General features: G+C 40.2%; 1 protein-coding gene across 1 annotated transcript in view; it reads right to left on the reverse strand.

Annotated features, from left to right (window-relative positions):
* Positions 1–25,674, reverse strand: part of RMC1 (regulator of MON1-CCZ1) — a 29,069-nt gene extending 3,395 nt beyond the window's left edge. The window contains exons 1-16 of the mRNA XM_065397848.1: positions 25,514–25,674; positions 20,330–20,406; positions 17,693–17,777; positions 17,060–17,116; positions 15,238–15,324; positions 12,738–12,878; positions 10,945–11,048; positions 10,310–10,399; positions 10,119–10,224; positions 6,999–7,110; positions 5,325–5,369; positions 4,628–4,681; positions 2,842–2,970; positions 1,950–2,056; positions 915–1,034; positions 535–612 (exon numbers count right to left, since the gene is read on the reverse strand). Coding sequence (XP_065253920.1) covers positions 535–612; positions 915–1,034; positions 1,950–2,056; positions 2,842–2,970; positions 4,628–4,681; positions 5,325–5,369; positions 6,999–7,110; positions 10,119–10,224; positions 10,310–10,399; positions 10,945–11,048; positions 12,738–12,878; positions 15,238–15,324; positions 17,060–17,116; positions 17,693–17,777; positions 20,330–20,406; positions 25,514–25,612 — 1,491 coding nt within the window. The 5' untranslated portion in view covers positions 25,613–25,674. The remainder of the gene's footprint in view (positions 1–534; positions 613–914; positions 1,035–1,949; positions 2,057–2,841; positions 2,971–4,627; positions 4,682–5,324; positions 5,370–6,998; positions 7,111–10,118; positions 10,225–10,309; positions 10,400–10,944; positions 11,049–12,737; positions 12,879–15,237; positions 15,325–17,059; positions 17,117–17,692; positions 17,778–20,329; positions 20,407–25,513) is intronic.
* Positions 25,675–25,962: the final 288 nt, after the last annotated feature.

Consider the following 25,962-nt stretch of genomic DNA (forward strand, 5'->3'; position numbering starts at 1 on the left):
TAGACGCATACATAAGATTTCCAGTTTGAGTACTAGCTTTTTCCCTATTCCCAGTTAAATGTAAGCAGTGTGGCTCAATAAAAAATGGAAGAAACTTCATTCTGTTGCTCAAATAATTAGACTAAAGTTGCCAGCTTTAGTAGCCAATAGAGATGGTGCATTTATCTTTCACAGCAGGCTTCTCGTTGGTCTGTGGGTGCTGAAACTAACAAAAGCAACCTTAGAAGCACAGTGATGTAGTAAGTTTCAGGTAGCCGGTTAGAGACTGGACCCTTCACCACAAGGCCAGACAAACTTCTCCCCTTATGGCCAAGCTTCTGCCAAGGCTTGCTGATTCTTCCTTTCCTGCTTTTTGAAAATCTGGACTGTATTTTGAACTGACAGCTAGAACCCAGAGACACTGCTCATCTCCCACCTCTACTATTGTAACAACCTCCTCAAGGCCCATACCATCCCCTGGTCATTCTACAGGAAACAGGATTTACTTTACTTTAAAGCAGGCACTGCCCCTTATTGCTGTTTGAGGAACTTTACCTGAACTGCAATCTGGAACTGGTTAAGAGAGCGAATGTATTCCATCAAGACTGCTATAGTGAACTTGTGAGGTGCTTCCTATGCAGCAAGAGGAAAAATTATGGTAGTTAAAATCCTGAAGTGGCAACTTGTATACTGGTTAATGGCTTAGATTAGCACCAGATTCTCATGTCAAGTACTGGCAGAAGTTACTGAATTTTGATATTAAACTAGTCTGTTACTAAAGACAGCTTGTGTCCTTCAGAAGAATTGTAGTGAGTATCACCAGTCTTTCTGTATCCCCACGTACCCAACCCTCCTCTTAGGAAAATTTCCCTGTCTAGCACTATCAGTTCTTTGCACTTGATTCACTCACATGTACAAGTTGTTTCTTTACTAACCTTCTTTTCAGTAAACACTGACAGAACATGCGTGTACATGTCAGACTGGTCAATAACTGCTTGGGTACGGACTGGTCGTTTCAGAAGGGGATTGCCTCGGCTCTGGCCTGTTTCTACCACCTACAACAAGGCAGAGGGAAGACAAATGAATAGTCTCATTAACAGGAAGCTATTCTGTATTGAGTAGGCTTTATGTACACAGGGCTAAATAATCTAGTATGCGTTAGCCTTAGATCAGACCACTGACTTCGCTCTAACGCAGGGGTAGGCAACCTATGGCACGCAAGCTGATTTTCAGTGGCACTCTCACTGCCCAGGTCCTGGCCACCAGTCCGGGGGGCTCTGCATTTTAATTTAATTTTAAATGAAGCTTCTTAAACATTTTAAAAACCTTATTTACTTTACATACAACAATAGTTTAGTTATATATTATAGACTTATAGAAAGAGCCCTTCTAAAAACGTTAAAATGTATTACTGGCACACGAAACCTTAAATTAGAGTGAATAAATGACGATTCGGCACACCACTTCTGAAAGGTTGCCGACCCCTGCTCTAAAGGGAACATGCTGTTTAACTTTGACAAATATTCTTGATCCAACTCTTATTGTACAATGAAAAATCTTCAGCTTTATTCAGTAAGTCAAGTTTTGGTAGGGCTTAGTATTGTACAAGCTAGCCCATAATATATATTAAATATAATGTAGAATGGTGCTTTATTGCAGTGTACGTTATTCCCATTGGTAGCTGGCTACTCAATAGTTCCACCAGAAATACTCAAGTTGGGTGCAACCTAAAAAACTGATATGGTTGAAATATTTAGAACACAAGTCAGAAAATTCAAATTCATGATTCTGCAACAGTATATATAAGAGCAGAACAGCTACTATGCTGTGAAGTTGAAGTTCTGTACACATGCAAGGGGGGAGGTGCACTTGCTGTGGCTAACTGACTTCAGTTTTCATCTCTGTGATGAAAACCATAAGGGTTAGTATTTTTTGAAATTGTCTAAATACCATTGATGCAGATTACTTACCATGGTATAACTCTGCTCTGCTTCCAAGTACTTTTTATACTCATGATTGAGTTTGTCAAAAACAGTGGCAATCACAGCCAACGTTCCCCTGTCTGGTTCACTTAACACTGAAAAACAATAGCCATAAAAGACAAGATACTGATAAAACAGTCTGTCCCTTGCTAGTGGAGTATATACTCCAGTAATGTTTTACCACAGACTCTTTACAAGGTGAGTGTTACATTCAGGAAATGCTCTTAACCACCGCAGAGTAGGTCAACTGACCCATGAACATCCTAAATTCCACTTTCCCTTTACACTAAGGGTATGTCTGCTCTATGGGCGGTACAGCTGCAGCTATGCCGCTGAAGCACCTGTAGCATAGACACTTCCCATATCAACAAGATGTTTTTCTGTATGTGCAACCATGTCTACACTGGAGGTTAACTATGGTGCTCAGGTGTGTCAACATGGCTAGATATAAATGTTAAGTGTAGACTACGGTAAGCACTGTGTTTAATTGGAATGCAAATGCCTTTTGCCAGGACATGAAGTTTCATTTGGTGAAATCAAGAATTGGGTTCAAAGAAGGAACCAGACTCATCTTACATTTTCAAGCATGTGCACACACACTAGCCCTCAGAAATGATTTTGTGGGAGATATTCAAAAGCAACATGGCTTAGATATTGTTGGCAGCATAAGCAACATCACTGATGAAAAACTATATTTAGAATGTGGTACAGTCACTGGTACACAGAATGCTCCCCTATTTTAGTCCCTGGTAGTTCACAAAATAAGATACTGAGCTCAAGGCCATGGAAAACTAGCCTTGAATGAGGACAGTGTAGGAAGACACCTAAAATGCTTTCAAGAATGAGATGGAGACACACAATCAGTAAGAGCAAGACTTACTCTGAGAACACACAGATAGGATAACCATTTTGCATTCCTTTCTCTGGAGAAGAAAATCCATTAGCTTTCCTTTATCTGGCAAGAGGTTAACCACAGGCTCAAGTTTCACCTCAAGATTCCAGAGATAACCTAGATTTGAGAGAGCCAACCATCAAGCCTTATTAAAAATATTAACTAAAACAAAACTAATTACACAACTGTGAGGGCCACTTAAGTTTTGACTTAACACATGAAAAGTCATAAGATGACAGTCTTCCATACCCATACAAGTTATTTTATACTTAGGCCTGATCTACACTACAAAATTTTGTCAGCAAAAGTTATGCTGCTTTAATTAAAGCACTTCAATTAAAAATCGCTGTTGCATGTCCACACTAGCAGCTGTTGCACTGACACAGAGAGCAGTGCACTCTGGTAGCTATCCCACAGTGCAACTGGCCGCAGGGTGCTTTGGGAAGGGTTTGCAATGCTTCATGGGGCAGGTACAGTGTCACATGATGCAGATTTCTCAATCCTACCATTCCATGGGAATCCTAGTAGATTGTCAGCCGCTCTTCAACTGAAAGGGGGGTGGGGGGAGAAGGAGAGTGGTGTGTCTGGGGTGCTGGATACAGCAGGCTGACCGACCTATCGAGAGGGACACACACACACACAGCTGATGGGAGCAGCATCCTGAGCAGCGCTGTGAGCGCTCTGTGCTGAGGAATGTCAAAACAGCAGTCCTGTCCTCCTCCCCGCTCTCTGCAGAGGCAGCCCTGTGTTCCTAGTGCAGGGCAGAACAGGAACATTCCTCCTTAATGGTTAGTTCCCAGAGCAGCATGCTCAGCTGTCAGATACTTCCCTGAGCTTTGAAAGGGGGGGGGGGGGGGGCACATGCCTGCAGGGCAGCAGAGATCAAAACAGTGAGCAGAGCAGTCACAGCAGGCATTGTGGGATACTGGTGGAAGCCACTTATGTAGACAAAACAAACAGCAGAGTCTACACTGACTCTTTGTCACTTTAACTTTACTGGAAAAAGCTCTATGCCTCTCGTTGAAGTGGTTTGGTTTTGTCAGCAAAACAGCAGAGTTTTGCTGCCAAAAATAGCTTTGTAGTGTGTACACCTCCTGTTTTGTTGGCAGCTTTTGCCAACAAAACTTTGTGGTGTAGACAAGGCCTTAGTTTCTCCCATTCTGCCTCTTTTGTTAAGAGGTATCCAAAATAGTTTCATTATTTGAGTGACAAGCATGTAATCATCTTCCGTTATGCTTCATTAACCCTGATGTCCATTAGTGAGATTCACATTGGTCACTTCCATTTAGACCAATGGTTCCCAAAGTGGGATCCCTGAACTTGTGGAGTTCCACTATGGGTCCATCCCTTGAGCCAGCGTACTGTAGCAGGTACTTTTGCCACATGGAGGATGCCATTTTGTTCTTGCATGCACAGTGTGTGAGAGGTCACCCTGGTGGGGGCATTCTTACTTTGATACAGTTTAATGGTTGTAATAAATAAATAACCTCTAATAATTGCAGACTGTTTACTTTTGGTTCCGTTGGGTCTTATTTTAATTGCAAATATATTTTTTTAAATAAACATAACCAATAGAACAACAACATGAAACTTCTATATCACAAATGAAAGGGGTCCAGAAAATTTAGGCAGATGCCAAAAGGGTCCTTGGTGGAAAAAAGTCTGGGAACCACTGATTTAGACTATTAAAAAGCTAATGGGACTGGAATTAGAAGGATAAAGGTGCTGTACTTAAATCTAAAAATTAATGGGAAACTTATCACATCCAATTTACCTTCACTTGCGCTGATTATAATATCAGGCTGAAAGACAATCCAGGAGGAGGAATCTAAATGTTAAAGAAAATTCTTAAGAAATAAAACACCAGCCCTACTTTTGATACTAGCATATCTGTTTATAAAACCACTCATCTCATATTAGCATTAGCTTAAATAAATAAGCCCCCAGAAGTTGCTGATTAGGACCAAATTCAAGCAGCCTCATTCAGATCTCCAACACTGTCCCCTTTGTTGTTTATCATCCCTTATGAACCAGTCACAAGATGATTTCCTCATTTCCCTATGACATTTCAGCTGAATGCTTTAAAGGAATTTCATTCCTAGACCTCATAACATTAACACACATTTTGATTCTGTATTGCAGCTATAGCACACTTTTGCTTCCAAAAGCTTTATACCACCATTTAATTCTCAGAGAAGCCTTATCTGAAATGAGAGACTATGAACCCCACAACGCTATCTTAGTCACATTAGAGTGGGACTACATTTCAAATATTTTGTTCTAATATTCCAGTACTCCATTCTTTCATCAAAAAGCTACTAACAGACTTGTCTAACAGGCAAGAAAAAACAAATATTTGATTCCCCCATTTCACTTTATTTCTAATAGCAGAAATGCTCTAAATTTGCAGGTGCATAGAGAAACTATTACATCTGGACAAAGTTCCAGAATAAAATAGAACCAAAGGATACAGAGTTTACATGGAACAGGAGACTGATTAGTCACGGAGGCTGGACCTGCACATGGGAGGAAAAGTTAACATCTGAAACAAAGAAAAACAAGTCCCAGGACAGACGGATTTCTCCAGCTGCCATGAGTAGGTAAGGTTTATTAGCTGATTAGTGCACACATTCTTTGTTATGCAAGAAATTAACCATCTGTTTTCCCTGTCAAGATGCGGTATCTCAGTTTTTAGTAAAATGTGTCACGATTCACACTTGCGTTTGTCACCTTGTGTTGTGTTGAAATCATAACTTGCCACTTAGTGTTGCAAAAAGTCTTTTAACCACATACACTTAAGTAGCTTGTTGCTTTGATGTAGCTGAATGAACAAGAAGCTACGTATTACTGTTAATTGACTGCAGAACTTGTTGCCTCTTGAGAGACTCTGTGCTCCTTCTGCCTCCCCACTTATTTCTCAAATTTAAAGCTACTCATTAGTGTGGGTGTTATGATTTCAACACACAAGTATTCCAGAACTCAGTTAAAAAGAAAAGACATGCCATAACCCATCCTAACGCAATAAAAATAATGCTGCTCAGTTTGCTAGATACTGCATGCAAGCACATTGTATTTCTTAGTTCCTCAAAAAACTGGACAGTGGTTTTTGCATTCTGAAATTAAGCAATTCTGTTTGTTACACAATATTATTTGTGAAGTAGTTACATATATACCCACAAAACACATACACCAGTTGACAAATCACATCTTCCAGAATCACTATTTCCATTGTGACTTCAGAGAAAAGAACAGGTCAGAATTAAACTCTTTAAAGTGGAAGATCCCATCTCAGGCAAAATATATACAAGATCCTCTAGTCCAGTCTAACATAGCCACTGTGAACTACACTGCTTGTAGAATCGTAACTGTGGTGCTACAGGGGTGAGCACCCCAGTGCAGGAAGGATCTTCAGGTGGTGCAGAGTTTGTGTAAGTAGATGTTTCTATTCCACCCATGGCTAGTGTAAGGGGCCTGGATACTGCTATGCTGTGTTGATCCTCTGCCATGGTTTCAGCACCTGGGGGCTGTTAGCAACTACAGTATATTACAGAAACCCTCAGGTTGCTCTAATGTATGCCTAGGGACCAACCCTGTTACACACAGCAGCTCCAGAACTGGGGGAGTGCAAAGGTGTGCTTTACACCACCATAGCTGTATAGTAGGAGAGACACTGTTAAAGTAACAAGTCAGTACTTGAATTTTATATATGTGAACAGTTCACTGACACTGAACACAACTCCCACACACCACTTAAATTTTACCTCAAGGTACAATGGTAGGTGAATAAGTATTTTAAGGAGTAATTGTTACTTTTGTGCATTTTAAATCACAGTTTAAGCACAAGAGGAGAGGAAGGGTGATCCAGTGATTAGGACGTTCAGCTGGGGCTCAGAAGACTGGATTAAGTCCTTGCATTGCCATAGACGTCCTGAGTGACTCTGGACAAATCACTTACCCTCTGTGCCTTGTACCCCACCCCACCTCCTAAGATGGGGAATAATAGCACTTCCCTACCTCACAGGTGTTGTGAGGAAAAATACATTGAAGACTGTGAGGCACTTAGATACTATGCTGATTGGGGTTGTATATGTACCTAGGATTGAAAAACATGTTCACTGTGTTTAAGTGCCATGTAATAATTTTACCTGCCACAGGGATCTGATAGGGCTGTATTGATCGAGCTGGAAGAACAAGTTGATGAAGGGTAACGGTCCCATCAAATTCTCCTTTTAGTTTGATATCAAATATTACAGATGTCTAAAATTGAAAAGAAAGTGCCCCTCATTTTTCATGCCCATGAGAAGATATTCAGCAATTATAAGAGCACATCTCAAGTTATTCATGTTCAAATGCTTTTGCATTTATTTCATCCTCTGCTCTTGTAATAATTAAATCATGTTACTTACTTAACTTGGTTTATAGGTTTTTCAAAATTACCAGAAGTATATTTTCCTCAAAATTAGACTCATGTAATGTCTCAAGACTTCCACTAACTTTAAAGCCAAGTTTGAATTTTGTTAATATTAGCTAAAAAACACAGATGGTGTGATTCTGCCACAAGTACAGTGTGTTCTCTGTGGGAGACCTGTATTAGAGAGATCTCACACTTTGCATTACAGGGACTCCATGGCAAATTTAAAATTAATGGCATGTAACCTATTCAAATTGTGTACTGTCTGTCTTCTGCATGTGTACACCAGCACTTGCTGCTTGACCCAGATAGTACTGGAGAATAAACATATCGTACAAAATGTTAAATTAACATACAGCACTAAAACTACAATTAAAAACCCTGCTCTGCAACATCTACTAACGGGGCATATTATCCAAACTCTTTTTAAGCTGCCTAGAAGGAGTTCATTTAGGAGACAAAAGCCTTTGGTGCAAGTAAAGATCTAGCCACCATCTATGCGGTCCTTCATCACAGACAGATTAACTATTGAGGCTCCAATCTTGCAAGAGCTCTGCTTTCAATGGGACTACTATGTGCATAAGATTAAACATCTGCCTAGGAGTTTTTGCAGGACTGGGGCACTATGTTATTAAAAGTTAGCCTGAATGCAACATTAAGGTTGGGAAGTCAGACACTCAAGTGCCAGGAAATTCCCAATGTTAAGAATTTAATGCTCAACCTTAACTCAGGCCCCTTTTGCAGATGCCTTAAAACAGTGGTTTTCAAACTTTTTTTCTGAGGACCAAGTTGAAGAAAATTGTTGATGCCCGCAACCCAGCAGAGCTGGGGATGAGGGAGTTAGAGTGTGGGAGGGGGCTCTGGGCTGGGGCAGGAGGTTGGGTGCAGAAGGGGGTCAGGGCTCTGGGGGTGCAGACTCTGGGGTGAGGTGTTTGGGGTGCAGGAGGGGGTTCTGGGTTTGAGGGGGCTCAGGGCTGGTGCAGGGGATTGGGGAGCGGGGTTGGGGCACGGGCTTACCTCCGGCAGCTCCTGGTCAGCGGCGCAGCCAGGGTGCAGAGGCAGGCTTTCCGTCTGTCCTGGCACCGCAGACCACGCTGTGCCCTGGAAGCAGCCAGCAGCAGGTCTGGCTCCTAGGTGGAGGCCTGCAAGTGGCTCCACGCGGCTCTCGCCTGCAGGCACCACCCCACCGGCCAATGGGAATGCGGAGCCAGTGCTCAGGCAGTGCGCGGAGCCCCGTGGCCCCCCTGCCTAGAAGCCAGACCTGCTGCTGGCCCCTTCCCAGGCGGTGCTGACCAGAGCTGCTAGCGTCCCTGGGTGCGGAGCAAGATGACCCAGTGCCTTACATGCCGCGACCCAGTACTTCGAAAAACACTGACTTAAAAGACTAATTCTCTCTACTTCAGTCAAATACTATGAAGTAATTAAAAAACCTACATTAGTATCAATGTCTTTTGGTTTATTTTAGGATTACACAGCTAATGCTCAAAAAATTCAGGGAGTAGTTAAGGCTCCAATGGGAACATTAGTTCAGCATATTGCACATCCTGTATATTTTATAGCATGTATTTTATGCTATGCTGAACAGTACTGAAATTGTGTTTCAATGAGACATTTACAACTTCTCATGCAAATTGTTCCAGCAACTGTCAGAGCAGCAGGCTAGTCAAGCTTCCAGATCTTGTCAGTGAGAATGTACAGTGATGATAAAGGCAGGGACAGGGTTTTATTAGGCTCTGGGGCAAGTATATCACTTTGCTTCTCATCACAAGCAATCTCCAATTGTTTTTCCTCCCAAAACCAAGCAGGGTATCTAATGAGGACTATGGGAGAGATTTTCAAGGCACAAAGGGCAGTTTGGCACCAACTCCTATTCAATGGGAGTTGGCCATTTAATTGCCCTTTGATAATCTTCTCCTGTACATCCATGGTGAGTTTTAAACTTCAGCCATTTTCGCTATAGCTTTGTAGAAAAGGTGTATTTTATTACAACACAACACACACAACAGGGAAGTAGTTTTGCCATTCTCCTATAACTCAAAAATATACAGAAAGATTTTGCTCAAACTTTCCTCAAAAATAAACATCACTTTTGAAGCAAGAGATAGGAAGACAGCCTCCAAAAAGGTGAATGTTTTGGAGAGTCAAGACCATGAAAATGACAGGGTTCTAGAATGGTAGCTGTTTTGCAATCTGAATAGTAGTAGGCATTACTCTACATCCACTATACTACAAAATAAAATTTGTTTATAGGATGCAACTAAGCCAGTATAACACATGCCCCTGGCCCAAAACAGAGAGATGGAAAAGTTCTTTTGTACACACGACTTTACAAATAAATAAATAAATAAATAAAATTAGTGTGAACTATTATTTTCTCCCCATATGTGGCTTTTTAAGATCTGTTTGAGACTTAAAAATCAAGATCAGTTTTTAGCTGCAACCATTTGAGTTATTAGAATACAAAGTTTCTAATCATTAGAGGGAGACGGGGCTTTTAATGGCTGAACCAGCTTTGCTCCAGCTGTAGACATATAAACCTTTAGGCTGAGAGAAGTAGACAGTTTTATGCCCACCAACTTTTTTTTTTTTTTTTTTTTTTGAGAGAGAGAGAGAAATGAGAAACTGAAAAGAAGATATGATTTTCATTCTAATTCAGATCTAACGCATTACAATTAGGAGTGGGATTTTTTCCCCCTGTAAATTACAAATTTGGGCCCTGATCCTGAAAACACTTAGCTTTACTTGGAAAGACTAAGCACATGCAAAAGTATTTGAAGGAACAGGACCATTGGCTCCAGAAAATCTAGCATAAACTTTAAAGACAAGGTTTAAATAATTTGTAGGCAGATCATACCTCAGTGTCCTGATGATGAACTACCACCAAGTTATCTACAACATTCAATGCAAACTTCCCTGTCCTGTTCAACTTTAATATATGCATCTTCTTACAGGAGCTTTCCCTATGAAAACATTAACATCAGAGATAAGAGGCATTGATCAGCAAGGTCATTTATATCTAAAAATAAAAACCAAAACACAACTTACCTTGGTAAATGATAAAGGACTACTTCTGCTCCGGTACTATTGGAAGTCCTTGAATGATGCCTCAGATAGAGAACATAAAGCTGCCCATATCTAACAAAACAACATGATTAAAATGTTATTCTTCAAATAAATGAATATACTAGCAGAAAAATTGCACCTAGGAGACCCTTTCTGCAATGAAGACAGCAAGTTATCCTATTACTGCAGTGTCTGACCAGTCTGTCATGGTCACATTGCTTCCCCCTCAGAAAACAACTCACATGAAGTTACACATAAGTCAGTTTGCTTACAGAATCTAAATTAGGTGACAAACATCTATCATTCAGGCTAGCTCTGTCCATACAAGATTGTTCTCTATTGTACATTTACAAGCCTTTTGTAATGTTTAGTTTTACATCTCTCAAGTGATAGAGACTCATTCACTTCCTAATCAGTTCTATCTTTTTATAAGAGTTCTTTAGGCTCCTTTACGTTCAGTCCAGTACCAAGCACTTTAACAATACTCTATTATAAGATAAAAAGCAGACAAGTCATTTTACCATGACTGGACTTTACCCTCCTCTCTGGATCTCCACTACAAAAGCTGTCAATACCCTTTAAATGAAGGAAAAGACTGATTATTCAGTGGTACGTACATTGTAGCCATAGCAATATCTCTTTCAGAAAGGCTGAGTTTGGAGGACTTGGGTGCTGCAGGCAATTCAATTTCAAACTTTGATAATTTTGACATTGTTCCTCCCTGTTTAAAAAAAAAAAAAAATTCAATCTGTCAAGTCTAGTCTAGAAAAAGTTTCTTCTATGTTTCTCAACTATGAAGGCCTGTGATAATATGAATGGCACCCACTAGTTGTGAGAAGGGGCAATACTGTTCCAAAAAGAAGAGAAGCTTTTAGAGCAATCAACTCATTTATTTACTACTATTTGTAGTGTAGCCCCATCCCTGTTTTGGTAGGCACTGTATGAACAGCAGAGTTATTACTTTAACATTCTACTGCACCAGTTTCAGTGAATGAGGTCTTAGGCTTCCCTTTCAAATTAATTAAACTAATACAAGAATCTATAGTCAAACCCATTTACAGTTGAGTCTGGAATTCGAGACCAGAATGGCCTGATTTTCAGAGGAGCTGACCACCCAGTAGGCACTCAGCCTTTTTGGGGTGGGGGTAGAAGCCTTACATCGATCATGGAAGCTTTTCTTTTTACAACTGACCTCTCCTGAAAGATTTATTTCAAATTTTGTATCTTCAAAGGTCTCTTAAGGAAGTTTAACAATATTAACATTTTAATTGAGAAGTTGAAAAAATTCAGTGGGTACCTATTAGCCAGCAAGGTCCTTGGCAAGACCCTGATCAGAAGCCCATGCCTTCATCCCACCATCTGCTGGGAAGATGCCAAGACTCTTGGCACACTGCTGTCCCAGGATCCTGCTTGGGGGCTCCTTTCATGTAAACTGGAGCCAGTAGGCATGATACATGGGAAACCCCCATTTTACCTCCTCCGACAGCTGGAAGGAAGGGGTGTGCTCTCGTCACCCCACTCAAAGACTTCTTTCTTCCTTCCCCCCCCACGCGCCCCCCCCATCTCCAAAGAAGCAGGAGTGCAGTTCTACCCCTCATGGAATCCCCTTCTCCCATGAATATTTTCAGTGTCCAGCTGCTGAGCTCATAGTCATAGCTTTCCTCAAGCCACAGCAGTGTGAAACAGGTCTGATTCTTGTCCGACTGATATGCTGCCCAAAGGGTTTGAAACAGCAGCTACAGAAGTAACACGAATCTTTTCAGTGTCATTAGTGATGCTTGGGAGGAACTACGCAGTTGTCTCCGCAGGCTCAAGAAGAGAACAATGTATTCATTCACATTTGGAAGGTTACAGTTACAAGCAAGAGAACTAGAAACTTAGTTTTTCCTTTAAACAAAAGATCACATTCTGCAGAAATTGAAGGCTTAGGCTACTACAGTTGCTACTGGGGTTGGATTTTAGAGTTCTGTTTAAATGTATTTAATTGAAAGGGTAATTTCTGGAAAGATATCATAATCCTTTTGTCAAGTCACTGGGCCACCAAAATGTATGCATCAATGATTTTGCTTTTGCTGCATTACTCCTCTAATGTCAGCTATCCAGCATCATCTTAACTCACTTCCCTGTGAAGGCAGATCTATCTAGTGTTAGTGTCTCCCAAGTATTTACAAATAGAAATCTTTTCCTTCTCTACTCAGAGAGAAAGACTGGTGTGTAGGTTTTCATTTTGTCTGCTTTTTTATTTTTGTTTGTATGAGGGACTGGAACCATTACACATCTAGGAGGAAACTAAAAATAGAAAAGACCAACACGGGGGTGTGGGGGGAGGAAAGGGGGAGGAGACAGTCACCCCCCCCCCTAAAAACCCAATGTATCAAACAAAACTCAAGATTGGGAATGTGTCCCTTACCTTGAAATAGAATGGCTGGAGGACATTGCCGAGGACTGTAGTCGACAGCAGAATGACAGAACTCTCCGGGCAATACATGTACCAGTTTACATTGATATTCTGATTTTTCACCAGTTTCAAACTTCGCTTCTCTGGTAATACCTGGAGACACAAAGTAACAGCACCTTTACTATTCCAGTAGCGGCAAGCGGCCACACTGTACTAGGTGCCCCACCAGGATGGATAAATATTGATGATTTTTTAAATAAAAATAGATTTAAATACATTTTTCTTTTTGAAAATAAATCTTGTTCAATTTTAAATTATGATACCCTATGTTAAAGCCTAAACTTATTATCTATTAAAAAATCTATTTAAATAAATATGCAGCATCAAATGAGCCCTCCTCAAATTTTAAGTCGTTAAAAGGTGATGTTTATTCAGTTATAGACAGGATCAGGGGAAAAATATCTTAACCTTTTCAGGTCAGCTCAACATTTACAAATGTGACAATGTCACGTACTGCATTAAGTAAGTATCTATATTATTTTCAGTCTTTAAAATGCAGCAAATGCTGATGTTTACATTTTTCCTAATGCAAATACTTTCAGTTTCTGTTGTGCAAAAAGCTTTTGTCTTAATTTCTTTTGGTTTCAGTTTAGTTAGCAGGTGCAGAGAAACTATTTTCTTCATTTGGACTAGTTCTAAGTTGAGAAACTGACTGGGAGTTGAAAAAAAAGCAGAAAAGCTTATACATATGTAAGCTATGGATAAAAAATACATTTGGGAGAGGATGAGACATACCCGTTCTAAACACTTTTAAGAACCTGGGTGGGGCCAGATGTTCAAACACCTTTAAGCCCCTAAAGATACGGATAGGAGCCTAGTATAATTTTCAGAAGTGCCTAAGCAGGTTAGGTGCCTATCTCCCATGGTGTTTAGGCGCTTTGGAAAAACCCATTAAGCACATATCTGTATCTTTAGGCTCCTAAATACCTTTGAAAATCTGTCCCATGATGACTAGAAACAATCTGTCAATTCACTAACTACAGTTAATACTTCATTTATTTAATAAATCAGTTTTAAATGCAAAATGTGTTTTGATAAGCTTATTTTTCTTATGTATCTAGCACATTTAAGGCAGTTTTATTTAATAAAAGCAAATTTTACAATACTGCTTTTGTGCATTTTTAATGCAATTCCAATTTCCATCCAAATGCAGCTTGACACAAATGAGTTAAAAAAAGTGTGTCATTTGCTATTTTTTAACATAAAAGATGTAAAAAGTATGAATCAGAATAAAATGTATGTTAAGCTATATAATTGTTTAAATAAATGCCTATAGATATAGTATATCCTTCTGGTTACCAAACAGTACCAGCCAATTTAGTGGAAAGACTATAGTTAGTAGCAAATCAATAGTTTTAACGGTTATACCAATCAATGAGAATGAACCTCTCTTTAGGAAAATAACTAAGAAGTATAAATACAAAACAAGATTAAAATCAATTATTTAAATCAAGATTCCCTGCTTGCTGATTTAAATCATTAATATCACTGATTTTAATCAATCCACCTCGTACGGTACATACAGAAGTCAGTCCCTACTCCAAAATTCTTATGATAGTGGGCTGTGATCCCACAGCTTGCTTCACATGGGTAGACTCCTGGTACATGTGGGACCTCACTGAAGTCAAGTGAGAAACAACAGATGATTTAGTTCTGCAGTCCAATGCACACAAGTTTATTCTATGGGTTTTTGATTTGTTTTTAATTCAACCACTGCCTTATCACTTGCTCCACATGATCAACACACTCTAATAGTATTTTCAGAAAATATTCATCTAATCACCAGAAAGAGGAATGTTTATCCAGTAGGTCACTCCAACAGCACACAAGTTAAATACAAAAGCCTGAGGAGAACTCAGCAGTTAAGGAATTAGGACAAGATGGGAGGGAGATGGGTTTAAGATGGTATATGGAACATGTCAGGGATGGGCAGGTGTGACATGGTCTTAGCTGATGGGCATTAACGCTGTTAAACTTAGCACTGAATTTGTGCACTCTTAAATATATTGGTGCTTTACTTTGCATGAAGTAAAAAAAATTTCAAATTTGTTAACATTTATATTAATTTTATTACAATTAAAGAGGTTTACTAAGCCAGAGTTGCTAAATAGATTAATTAAATCCTTCTCACTGGAGTATATTTTCCAGTAACAGCATGAATAGGTTGTTATGATAGTAAAACTACAACATATACAATGTCCAAAAAAAATTGCATTTAACTCTCTAAAAGCAAAAACATCAAAAAATGCTCCAGGATAAAACATTCACTTTTCCCTTATCTCTAGCTGTCAGTTTCCTTGTACAATCATACTAAACAGTTCAGAGCTAGAGGTAAGAAGTTCAGAGCCAGGGACTGCAAGATAATTAAGACATTTAACCTCTAAGCAACAATAAAATGTAATGCTGAAATTTCCAAATATGCACATTTTTACAAGACAATTATTTGGATTACCTGATAGAATTCAATTCCTTGATCTGTTATGAAGACAATTTCTGTAGAACTTGTCCAGCAAAATCCTAAAATGTTGGCATTCTTGGTCTTTTATTAAAAGAAGATATAAACAGATTTTAGTAGAAATTTATTAACTAGCCGTATAAACAAGTAAAATTTTAGTGAAGAATCTGGGAACTTTTGCATCTACCCTAGTATATTTCAGTTTTGGTTTGCCTGGTAGACCCATTATTGGTCTAACTGCAGGAAGTACAGCCATGCAGGGTACCAAATCATAATACACCTCTACCCCGATATAACGCTGTCCTCGGGAGCCAAAAAATCTTACCACATTATAGGTGAAACTGAGTTATATCGAACTTGCTTTGATCTGCCGGAGTGCGCAGCACCCCCGGAGCACTGCTTTACCGCGTTATATCCGAATTTGTGTTATATCGGGTCGCGTTATATCGGGGTAGAGGTGTAGTATGTCTATTTTATGACCCTCAGTCTGGCACCTTTCACAAGTACTACCTGAAATACTTCTTCAGCCTATCTGTTGGTATTTGCACACATCTTCTTGTACAGTCACAGAGTAATACATGGATTATTATTATTATAATAATTATCTACAGAGATGTCATGCTGAACCATTCTTTCATTGTTATTATTGGAAAGCTATTGTGAAGAGACGGTCTTACGTTTATAAAGGTACTAAAATCCTCTTTTTGTAAAAAATCCATAAAAGTACAGCAATGGTAAAAAAAAAAAAAAAAAAAAAAAGGCATACTTATGCTGTCCTCTTATCCTCACAACCCTGACTGCGGGACAAACTGTAGGATAGCATGCAATTCAGCTTCCATATCCAATAGAGCCAAACATAGTGGTGGTCTGGGTAATATGGATAATAGTCCCCAAAAGACCGGATTGAGAGAGACACCCACCGAAACTCCCCCGTCATTTCACATTAGTTATTTGATCACCATGCTAAAGTGGTCTGGATTCGTTAGTGACTTAGCATTACTAATACCCTGGCAATTTCCTGTTCCAGTCCCCTGAGTTTGGCTCCAGAAAAGGCTGGAAATACTGTGGAAGCAGCACATGTCGCCACTCAGGGGACAACTAGTGCAAGTTCTAAAACAACTGCTTGTAAGAGCTAAACATATTCAACCATAATAATTGTAAAATGTTACCAGTTTGAGTCATATTTTCACAGCCATTAACTATTCTACGAAAAGGTATCAAATACTTCCATTAGAATCAAAGTGCAGAGGGAAGCACTAAATGTAAAGAGAAATTCTATTTTGGGGCAGTCAAATGGGAAATGCGGATCCAACTCTGCCAGGTGTTGAGCATCCTCTATTCCCACTGATATCAGAGCTAAGGGGCACTCACCACCTTGCAGTATACGGTCCTGGGGAGAGTAACCCACACTAGGAAAGGATAGTCCTTTCACTCCCTCTAGCAGCTGGTTCACATACAAAGTTTATGGCATGTTGCTGCTTCCTGCTAAGGGACCTAGGGCCTGCTCCAGTATTCACCGAAGTCAATGGGAGTCTCTCTCATTAGTCCTTTAGATCAAGCAATAGAGGGTTCATGCTTTTGGCGCTGAAGGTCTCCAAGTCATGCCCACTGGCAGCCCACACAGGGTTTGGTTACATATGCAGAAAAAAATTACTAGGGAACTAACTTCTGAATCTCAGATGCTACCAAGAACAGAATCCTGGAACACACTTCACTCATGTCACTATTTATGTGCATCAATGGTTCAGAGAATCTATACAAAACAGCCAGCTTCGTATTAGCACTTCATTTAAACTAAAGAAGTGAATTCACAACATACCTTGCATTCCTGTGTATATTCTAGTTGAGGGCTGTCTGGAATAAAGTTCAAAAAGTCCTGAAATAAGTAATATTAGAACATTAGCAACTATGAAGCATTGAATCTGATGAGCACAAAACAGGAGATGAGTAAATTTACCATCTCTACCTATTCTGGATTAGATATACTAGTGTAAAACACTACAATGCTTCTTTTCCACTTGGAGAAATAATCCTGTCTCCTAGCCAATTCTTCATGGGAAGAAATCAATTTTCATTAAGAGTTTACACTTTTAAGGCTAAATCATTCCTTCAGCAGAAAAAAAGTCCTGGAAGAGCTAGGAAATAAATTTCAATTCAGAATGGTCAGACACTCATCCTGAAGGGTTTGTCCCTCACAGAGTGGACAGCAAGAGCGACTATTTGGATCCACAGATGTCATCAGATCTTCAGGGGGGGGGAAATGGCTTTTTGTGCATCAGAGAGTGACGATGGTGACCTCTCCTGGCTCAGTCACAGAAGGGATCAGGAAACTATTACTTTGGTTGTCGGACAGAGGAACTCTTTTAGCTTGTATGGCATAGATCTGTGTTTTGGGACCTGAAGGGCCAGAGTTCTAGTTCCAGCTTTCTGTGTTTATAGCAAAATTTCTTACCACACTCTTTGAGGTTCTCTGAACAGCCAATATCTTGTTCCCCAAGGAAAACTTGATGCATTTCACTTCCCCTTTGTCTTCCATTCTACACACACACACAAAAATCAGTAGAAGTATATTTCTATCATGTAATCATTTATTACAAAATTTTAACAGCTGCTATTTCTTAAAAAAAAGAGAACAGATAGGCAAAATGTAAGGCAGACATTTTTGTGTACAACGTACACAACTAGTAAAGACAACTATAAGGTCCAATATCGATGCATCAAGATACAACAGGCAGTATATTCCTGAAGAATTACTGAATGAATCAAGTCTATTATGGAGTTACAAATGATTATAGCCACACACAAAATTCAATAGCTTCCAAGAAATGCTCTGCCTTGACTGTCTTATTGCTACTATGAAATGGAATTAAAGGAAGAATTATGAACTTTGCTCATATTCTAATTCTAACTGAATGCATGACAGAAAAACTATAGCTCAATGTAATGTAAAAAACAGAACGCTCGCTTTGTGCCTGATTGTGCAAAGGTGCTGAATACTCTCAATCCCACCGATGTCAGTGACATTGCAGGACTAGTAACTTTGCCTCTGTGTTCTAAAACTATTTACTAATTGGCAAGATAGACTGCTAAGCACTTGTAGACCTGCACTCGGATACCTGTGGATCCTGAAATTAGTGTAAAAGGGCACAGCCACACTGGGGGCGGAAAAAAGATATATTTTTATCATGTTAACTAACAAGCAGAAAAATCTTAGTGGGGACAAAGCCGTTGTAATTTTAACATGCGTCAGCAAGTCAAGCTAAACACTAGGGGAGAGACAGTCAACTGAGAGAGATGGTTCCAACCTACAAGGCACTGAGGACTTCCTGGAATTTGCCACACCTGCAAATCCCACTGATGTCAGAATTGAAGGCACTCATGGCCTTGAAAGATATCCTGATCTGCTAACGTGTTAGATGTACAATTGTCTTGTCCACACTAGGATTTTATCATAGAATCACAGAACTGTAGGACTGCAAGGGATCTCAATAAGTCATCTAGTCCAGTCCCCTGCACTCAAGGCAGGACTAACTAATAACTAGACCATTCCTGACAAGTGTAACCTATTTCTAAAAAACATCCAATGACAGAGATTCCACAAACTCCCTAGGCAATTTGTTCCAGGGCTTAAGTACCCTGACAGTTAGAAGTTTTTCCTAATGACCAACCTAACCTCCCTTCCTGCAATTTAAGCCCATTGCTTCTTGTCCTATCCTCAGATGTTAAGGAGAACAAATTTTCACCCTCCTCCTTTATATACTTAAAAGTTTGTCCCCTTCAGTTTCCTCCTCGCCACACTAAACAAACCCAATTTTTTCAATCTTTCCTCATAGGTCATGTTTTCTCAATCTTTAATCATTTTTGTGCTCTCCTCTGGACTTTCTCCAATTTGTCCACATCTTTCTTGAAATGCAGCACCCAGAATTGGACGCAATACTCCAGTTGAGGCCTTATCAGTGTGGAGTAGAGTGGAAGAATTACTTCTTGTGTCTTTCTTACAACACTCCTGCTGATGTTTGCTTTTTTTGCAACATGGTGAGACTGTTGACTCTCATTTAGCTTGTGATCCACTATAACCCCCAGATCCTCTTCCACAGTACTCTTTCCAGTCATTTCCCATTTTGTATGTGTGCAATTGATTGTTCCTTCCTAAGTGGAGTACTTTGCATTTGTCCTTATTGAATGTCATCCTTTTTACTTCAGACCATTTCTCCAGTTTGTCCAGATCATTTTGAATTTCAATCCTATCCTCCAAGCACTTGCAACCCCTCTCATCTTGGTATCATCTACAAACTTTATATGTTTACTTTCGATGCCATTATCTTAATAATTTATGATATGTTAATAAAAATATACATTTTTTCCTAGTGAATAGGAGGCTGAAAAAGGACAGAGCTTTAATCACAGATTTTTATAGGTGTTCTTCCACAGATACAGAACAGATAAGTAGTTTCTTTGGGGGTATTGCTGCCATACAGGCACATGGAAATTTGTGATTCATGGAAGTTTAGAGCATGTTAGCAAAAGATGCCATCTATTTTACAGAAATATGAGTTAGATTAGACAAGTTACATTAAAATGCAATACCTACATTAAGGAAATATTATGGCTTGAGAATTTAAATGTACAAGTAGGTAAATTCAAAATTATGATTCCCACACCTGCCATAAATTGGCCCTCATATGTTGTAAGTGCATATGACTGCTAATGTCCAATAATGGCAAATTACAACTTATGCTAAGTCACGTCTTTTTTGTTTGTTTTAAACTCTCGAGTTTTGGTTGTGTTTGAATTTTCAACCAGAATGTAGTATTAACAATTTTCTTCAATGGGGTTTTTTGTTTTAAGAAAAAAACTGATTGATCACACATGGTAATAAGTAAACTTATTGCATTTGTTATTATTGAATGAAAATATGTTCTTAAAACAAAGCAACAGGATCAGGACATTCCAGTACTTCATGGATGTTGCACCTATGTGACAAACTACAGTACAACCAAGAGACGTATACAGTGAAAGATAGCTGCAAGATCACAAATGGTATCCTAGAGCAGTACAGATACAAATGAAAATACCTTGCTGATCATACCTGAATGAAATGGGATTTTTGTCCTCCAAGCCTTTAACAACCACCCCAGTGGCTCCACCAGATCGAACAGCAAAAACCTAAAGAGTTAAAATTGCATATTTAAAAAAAAAATGCATTTTAAGACACAGCTTCTTAGCTAACTCAAAGTCATATCATGGGTCTCAACAAGCCTTATTTCTGTAAAACCATGCATTTGCTTTTCTACCCAAATATAAGGGATGAGCTCTAAAAAGAAAAGCAATTTAAAAAAATTCATCTTATGCAGAGTAGATAGCAGCAATTCTACACGGATTGTGACCATATAGTATAGTGTGTTAGTTCATTTTTGTTTTGGAGACTTAAATTCATATTTTGATTCGGACACACGTCAAAACCCCCAAGTGTCGCTAAATGGCCCAGTGCAATCCTTGGATGTATAAACAAGGAAATAGCCCATAAGATTAGGAAGATGATATTACCTCTGCCTACAGTTTTGGTGAGATCATTACTGGAATATGGTGTCCAGTTCCAGTCTCCACACTGGAAAATGGACATTGACAAGTGGAGAGGATTCAGAAGAAAGCTACAACAATAATTTGAGATCTAGAAATAAGGAATGCTGGTTTACATACACACTTGCACTGAAAAAGCAAAATATATTAATTAAAACAGGTTTGTTATTTTGGTGTAAGTCTGTGTGTGGACACTTGTAGTAAAAAGCTAAATCAACTTATGCCACTTTTTCCAAAAATCATACAAACTTTCACCAAAATAATTAAACACATTTTAATTCATATTTGTATTTCAGTCCAAGTCTGAACTCCTTAAATCTATTAAGGCTGGCCTACAAAATCTCTTCAGCTTATCAAACAGAAGGCAGAGCAGCAACTCGGTCAGGTTGTAGTGTTATCCACTACTTCTGGGTCATTCTACCCCACAAACAGCTCCAGTGCCTGCCCCTGTTAATGGTCAAAATTTCACTCTACTACTTGGAAAGCTACAACTCCTCAGTTTCACATCTGCAGCATGTGCTGAATTACAGCAACCACATTTAATCACTTTTGCAGACTTGACTTTGCTGAGGCTAAGAAAAGCTAGACACAGAAGAGACGCTAGAGCTGTCTGTCACAGACTAAGACAAGTATATATGTTCACATTCGGAAAGATCTCTCTACAATCGTAAGGGCAAGCAAGTGTCCAAGAGAAGTCATATTTGGAAGTAAAGAGTGACCTTAAAAATTACAACTAAAGGAGAATTATATTTTGTTCAACACTCCAGTAAGAGAGACACCAATTAGCATTCAAAGTGACCTTAAGCAACAAGAGGCATTTATTCATAGCAATCCAAAGGATTTAGGTATTTTGTTAAGATCTATATACAGGGATATGTAAAAGGGGTAATGTAGTCACCTAGTATCTATCTAGGTTCCAAGGAATCCTTGAAAAGTTGTGTCTGTCAAACGGAAAGGAAATCAAATAAGCCCCTATTAAGTAATAGTTGGGGCCCTTCGTTTTCGGTTTTTATTTTATTTAATTTTTCCCAGGAATTTATCGGTGTTTATCACCACAAAAACAAAAACAGGTGAAAATCAGTGGAAAAAACTATTATTTTTTCTGGGCAAATATCAGGGTTTATTTTGGTGGATAGAAGGATGTGGGGGGAAGTATTCAGTAGATTAATGCTCTGATTAATGGAATTCAATGTTGTTTACTGCAGAACTAAAACAGAACTCAAAACACAATGCCACCTCTGAGGTAAGAAAACAATATATCTCTAATCCCCAAATAAAACTTTTCATTTTAATAAACAGCTTACTGTTGTAGACTTAGAACTATTAGCCTATAAATATTTACATTTAATAATTGGGCCACACCATTTGTAGCGCATACACTCAATTTCATCCTTTTCGCCGTTTTTTTTTTTTTTTTTTTAAACTTTTGAATACTTCCTTGTGCTCTAAAATGTATTCGGATACAGATTTTCGTTTTCTTCCCATTTTATTGTGTTAGATCTTTAAACCGTTATCTGCTAGCAGCTTGAAATGTGTACATGGTAGGCGTCAGATTAATCAGTACATTCAGATGTGCACGCACTTAAAGGCTTGCGTGTGTGCCTATTTGTTTATTGTGTATATCTTCTAGACTAATACGTAGCCTTAATTCAACAGGCAGCTTTGCATATACACACAGACTAATATATTATCGTTATATGTGTGTATATATATGTGTGTGTGTGTGTGTCATGCAATGTACTGTATTTTGCTAATAAATCAAGTTATTTTTTATATATTTGTATCATACAAAAGCAGGGTGAAAATCAGAAAAAAACGAATACTACTTTTTGTAAAAACCCAGGATTTATTTATTTTTTAATCGGTTTAAACTGAAAAGGAAGGGGGCTTAGTAATAATGCAGAGTTCAAATCCTGTGAAAACTGGAGCACACAACAGAGAACTGTGTATCAGTCCCAAAGTTTATTGTACAATTTTTTTTAAAAAAGTCAGACAATAAGAAGGCTTAATACCTCAAGTACAAGGTTTGCAACAATAAAAAGAGTCACAGCTGAGAAAAAGGAGCCTAACAGTTAGCATGTTAGCAATAGGACAGAAACTTAGGCCTTTTCTGCACTACAAATGCTTTACTGATATAGTTATACTGAGAAAACCCACTAGTGTAGATGCAGTTTATGCTGATAGAAGGAGTTTTTCTGTTGACACAACTCCACCATCTCCCACGACATTAGCTACTTGGACAGAAGCACTCTTATCAGCATAGCTGCATTTATACTTGGGGCTTATCTATACTTGAAATGCTACAGCAGCCACTGCAGCACTTCAGTGTAGACACTCACTAAAGCGAGCAGGGAGTTCTCCTATCAGCGTAGTTAATCAACCTCCCCGAGACAAGGCAGGTAGGTTGACCTAGCACTGCCTACACCAGGGGTTAGGTTGGCTTAACTATGTCACTCAAGGGTGTGGATTTTTTACACCCCTGAGCAACATAGCAGGGTCGACTTTACTTTTGAGTGTAGATGCGGTCTGAGGGTTTTGCTGACATAGTTATGTCATCTGGGGGCATGTTTTTTTCACACCCTTGACCAAGATAATTATGCTGACCAAACTTGGTAGTGTAAACCCTGGCCATACATGTAACCTCTAAGGCCTTGGCCACACTTAAAAGTTTTGTTGCTTTAACTAAGTCACCATAACTAAAGCAAGAAAACTTCCTAGCATAGATGCAGTTATACCAGTATAAAAGCACTTAGACCTATATAATTTATTCTGGTTCAGCAAAGCAAACTAAACTATACTGCTATAAAGTGACTTCTATTAGTATAACTGTGTCTAAGGTTTTCTACTGGCATATCTATGTTAAAAAAAATCACATCCCTTATCCACATAGTTATGCTAGTAAAACTTTAAGTGGAGATGAGGCCTAAGAATCTCCAAGATGTATTATTCGGGTAGCACCAACAGTACGCTAGGCACAGTCCACACACGTAAAAACATAGTTCCTGTTTCTTATAATATTCAGTCTAAGTTGCAATTAACTGTTACTGTAATATTTTACCCTATCTAGCAAGCCTGTTACCTTAGATAAAATGTATTTAATACATTTAACTTTTGATTTTTTTCTTTATTCTCAAAAACTAGTTTGTTAAGATTTTTTTTTTTTTAAACCAGTCTGATATTAGGGTAACCTTTTGTGGCTGTTACCAAAGAAGAGGATGAAGAACTTCTCACTAGAGGTCAGAAGTGAGGTAAAAAAGTAACTGGAACAGAGCACTCACTAAGGAGTATAGGGCACAGGATATCCGTATCAAAAGGTGGATACAAAGATGCTGGCTGCAATCAGTTAGAGGCATATGAAAAATTTAGTGACCACAAAGAGTGGCAGAAACTGGAGACTGAAGTTCACAGCTAGAAATTTCTCTTTTAAGTGAAAGCTTAAATTATGTAGAAACTGATCATTTAGACCAGGGGTAGGCAACCTCTGGCATGTGTGCCGATTTTCAGTGGCACTCACACTGCCCGGGTCCTGGCCACCCGTCCGGGGGGCTCTGCCTTTTATTTTAATTTTAAATGAAGCTTCTTAAACATTTTAAAAACCTTATTTACTTTACATACAACAATAGTTTAGTTATATATTATAGACTTATAGAAAGAGACCTTCTAAAAACATTAAAATGTATTACTGGCACGCGAAACCTTAAATTAGAGTGAATAAATGAAGACTCGGCACACCACTTCTGAAACGTTGCCGACCCCTGATTTAGACCATCACAGAGACCAGGTGGATGAGGTAATATCTTTTATTGGACCAACTTCTGTTAGTGAGAGAAACAAGCTTTCGAGCTAACACAGAGCTCTTCTTCAAAAAGCTTGTCTCTCTCAATAACAGAAGTTGATCCAATAAAAGATATTACCTCACCGAACTTGTAGCTGGGTTGGTCCTGGGATATTGGAGAGACAACTACGCTGCATATAGTAACACCATCCTTATTCACTAGGGTAAACTGCTTAGTCACCACAGGTGAGTGAGCTTTTCCAAGCACTGGCCATTGCTACTAAGCCTTTACTTTGAAGATAGCACTCAAATTATAAATCAAGGAGTGTGATGGAGGGGGAGCAGCCGCACCAGAACTCTGAGCCCAGAGCACCAGTTAGATTTTCCAGGCGTGACACCGCATCTGCAGCCACCTAGGGCTGTCCTGTCTCCAGCGCCACAGCCCAACGCGCCGTTCCGCTAGGGAGGGACGGACGGGGGGATCTCGAGGAGGAGGAAGCCCACGCTCCGGCACAAGCCGCCTCAGGACGAACTGTGCCCAGGCAGCGCCGACTCGGACCTTGCCATGACGGGTTTGCAAGGCCGGGGCTGCCGCCGGCGCTTTCCCGACCCCGCTAACGGGGGCGGGCGGGATTTTTAAGCCGTCGCTCCACAGCGGCGATGGCGGGCGATGCCCCCGTGGCCCAGCCAGCCTCGCACCGGACAAGCCCAGGCACCACCCCCGCTGCGATGGCTGGTGGCCACAGGGCCGGGGAGATGCCCCGGGGAGGTGTGAGGGCGGCGCCGCCTGCCTTGGCGGGGGCAGAGGAGCGGCCCAGCGGGCCCCGGGGCTACCACCTCCGGGTGGGCTACCGCCTCAGACCGATGCCCAGGCAGCGAGCCCCGGCCGGGTGGGGGGAGGGGGCCCCGGCCTCGCACCTGCTTATTGGCCTCATCGAAGAAGACGCAGTTGACGGGATTCGCCTTCTCGAATTGCACGGGACGCGCGCACAGCGCCAGGTAACAGCCGCGGCTCATGGCGGCGCGAGCAGCCCAACCGGCAGCCTTCGCGGATCCGATTCCGGCCGCGCGCCCGCTTCCTGCTCACGCTCCCCCTGCACGTGATCCGGGAATTGCTGGCCCCCGAAAGGCGGGGGGAGACCGGGAGCGCGGGGAGGAGCCTGGGGCCGAATGGGCCCTGCCCCCCCCGGCGCTGTCCCGCCACCTGTGGGGTGGGGCCGGGTGCAAAGCATCCCGTGTGCGACCCCGCCTGCTCCGACCTAGCGTCCTTCCTGGCGGCGCAGCCCCTCAGCGCCCGTTCACTCCCCAGCTGCTGCGAGTCCTTCTCCTCCCCAGCCTTGTCACCTTACTCCGCATCCCACCACCAT

Source organism: Emys orbicularis, chromosome 2, assembly GCF_028017835.1.
Source record: "Emys orbicularis isolate rEmyOrb1 chromosome 2, rEmyOrb1.hap1, whole genome shotgun sequence".
Taxonomy (NCBI): Eukaryota; Metazoa; Chordata; order Testudines; family Emydidae; genus Emys; species Emys orbicularis.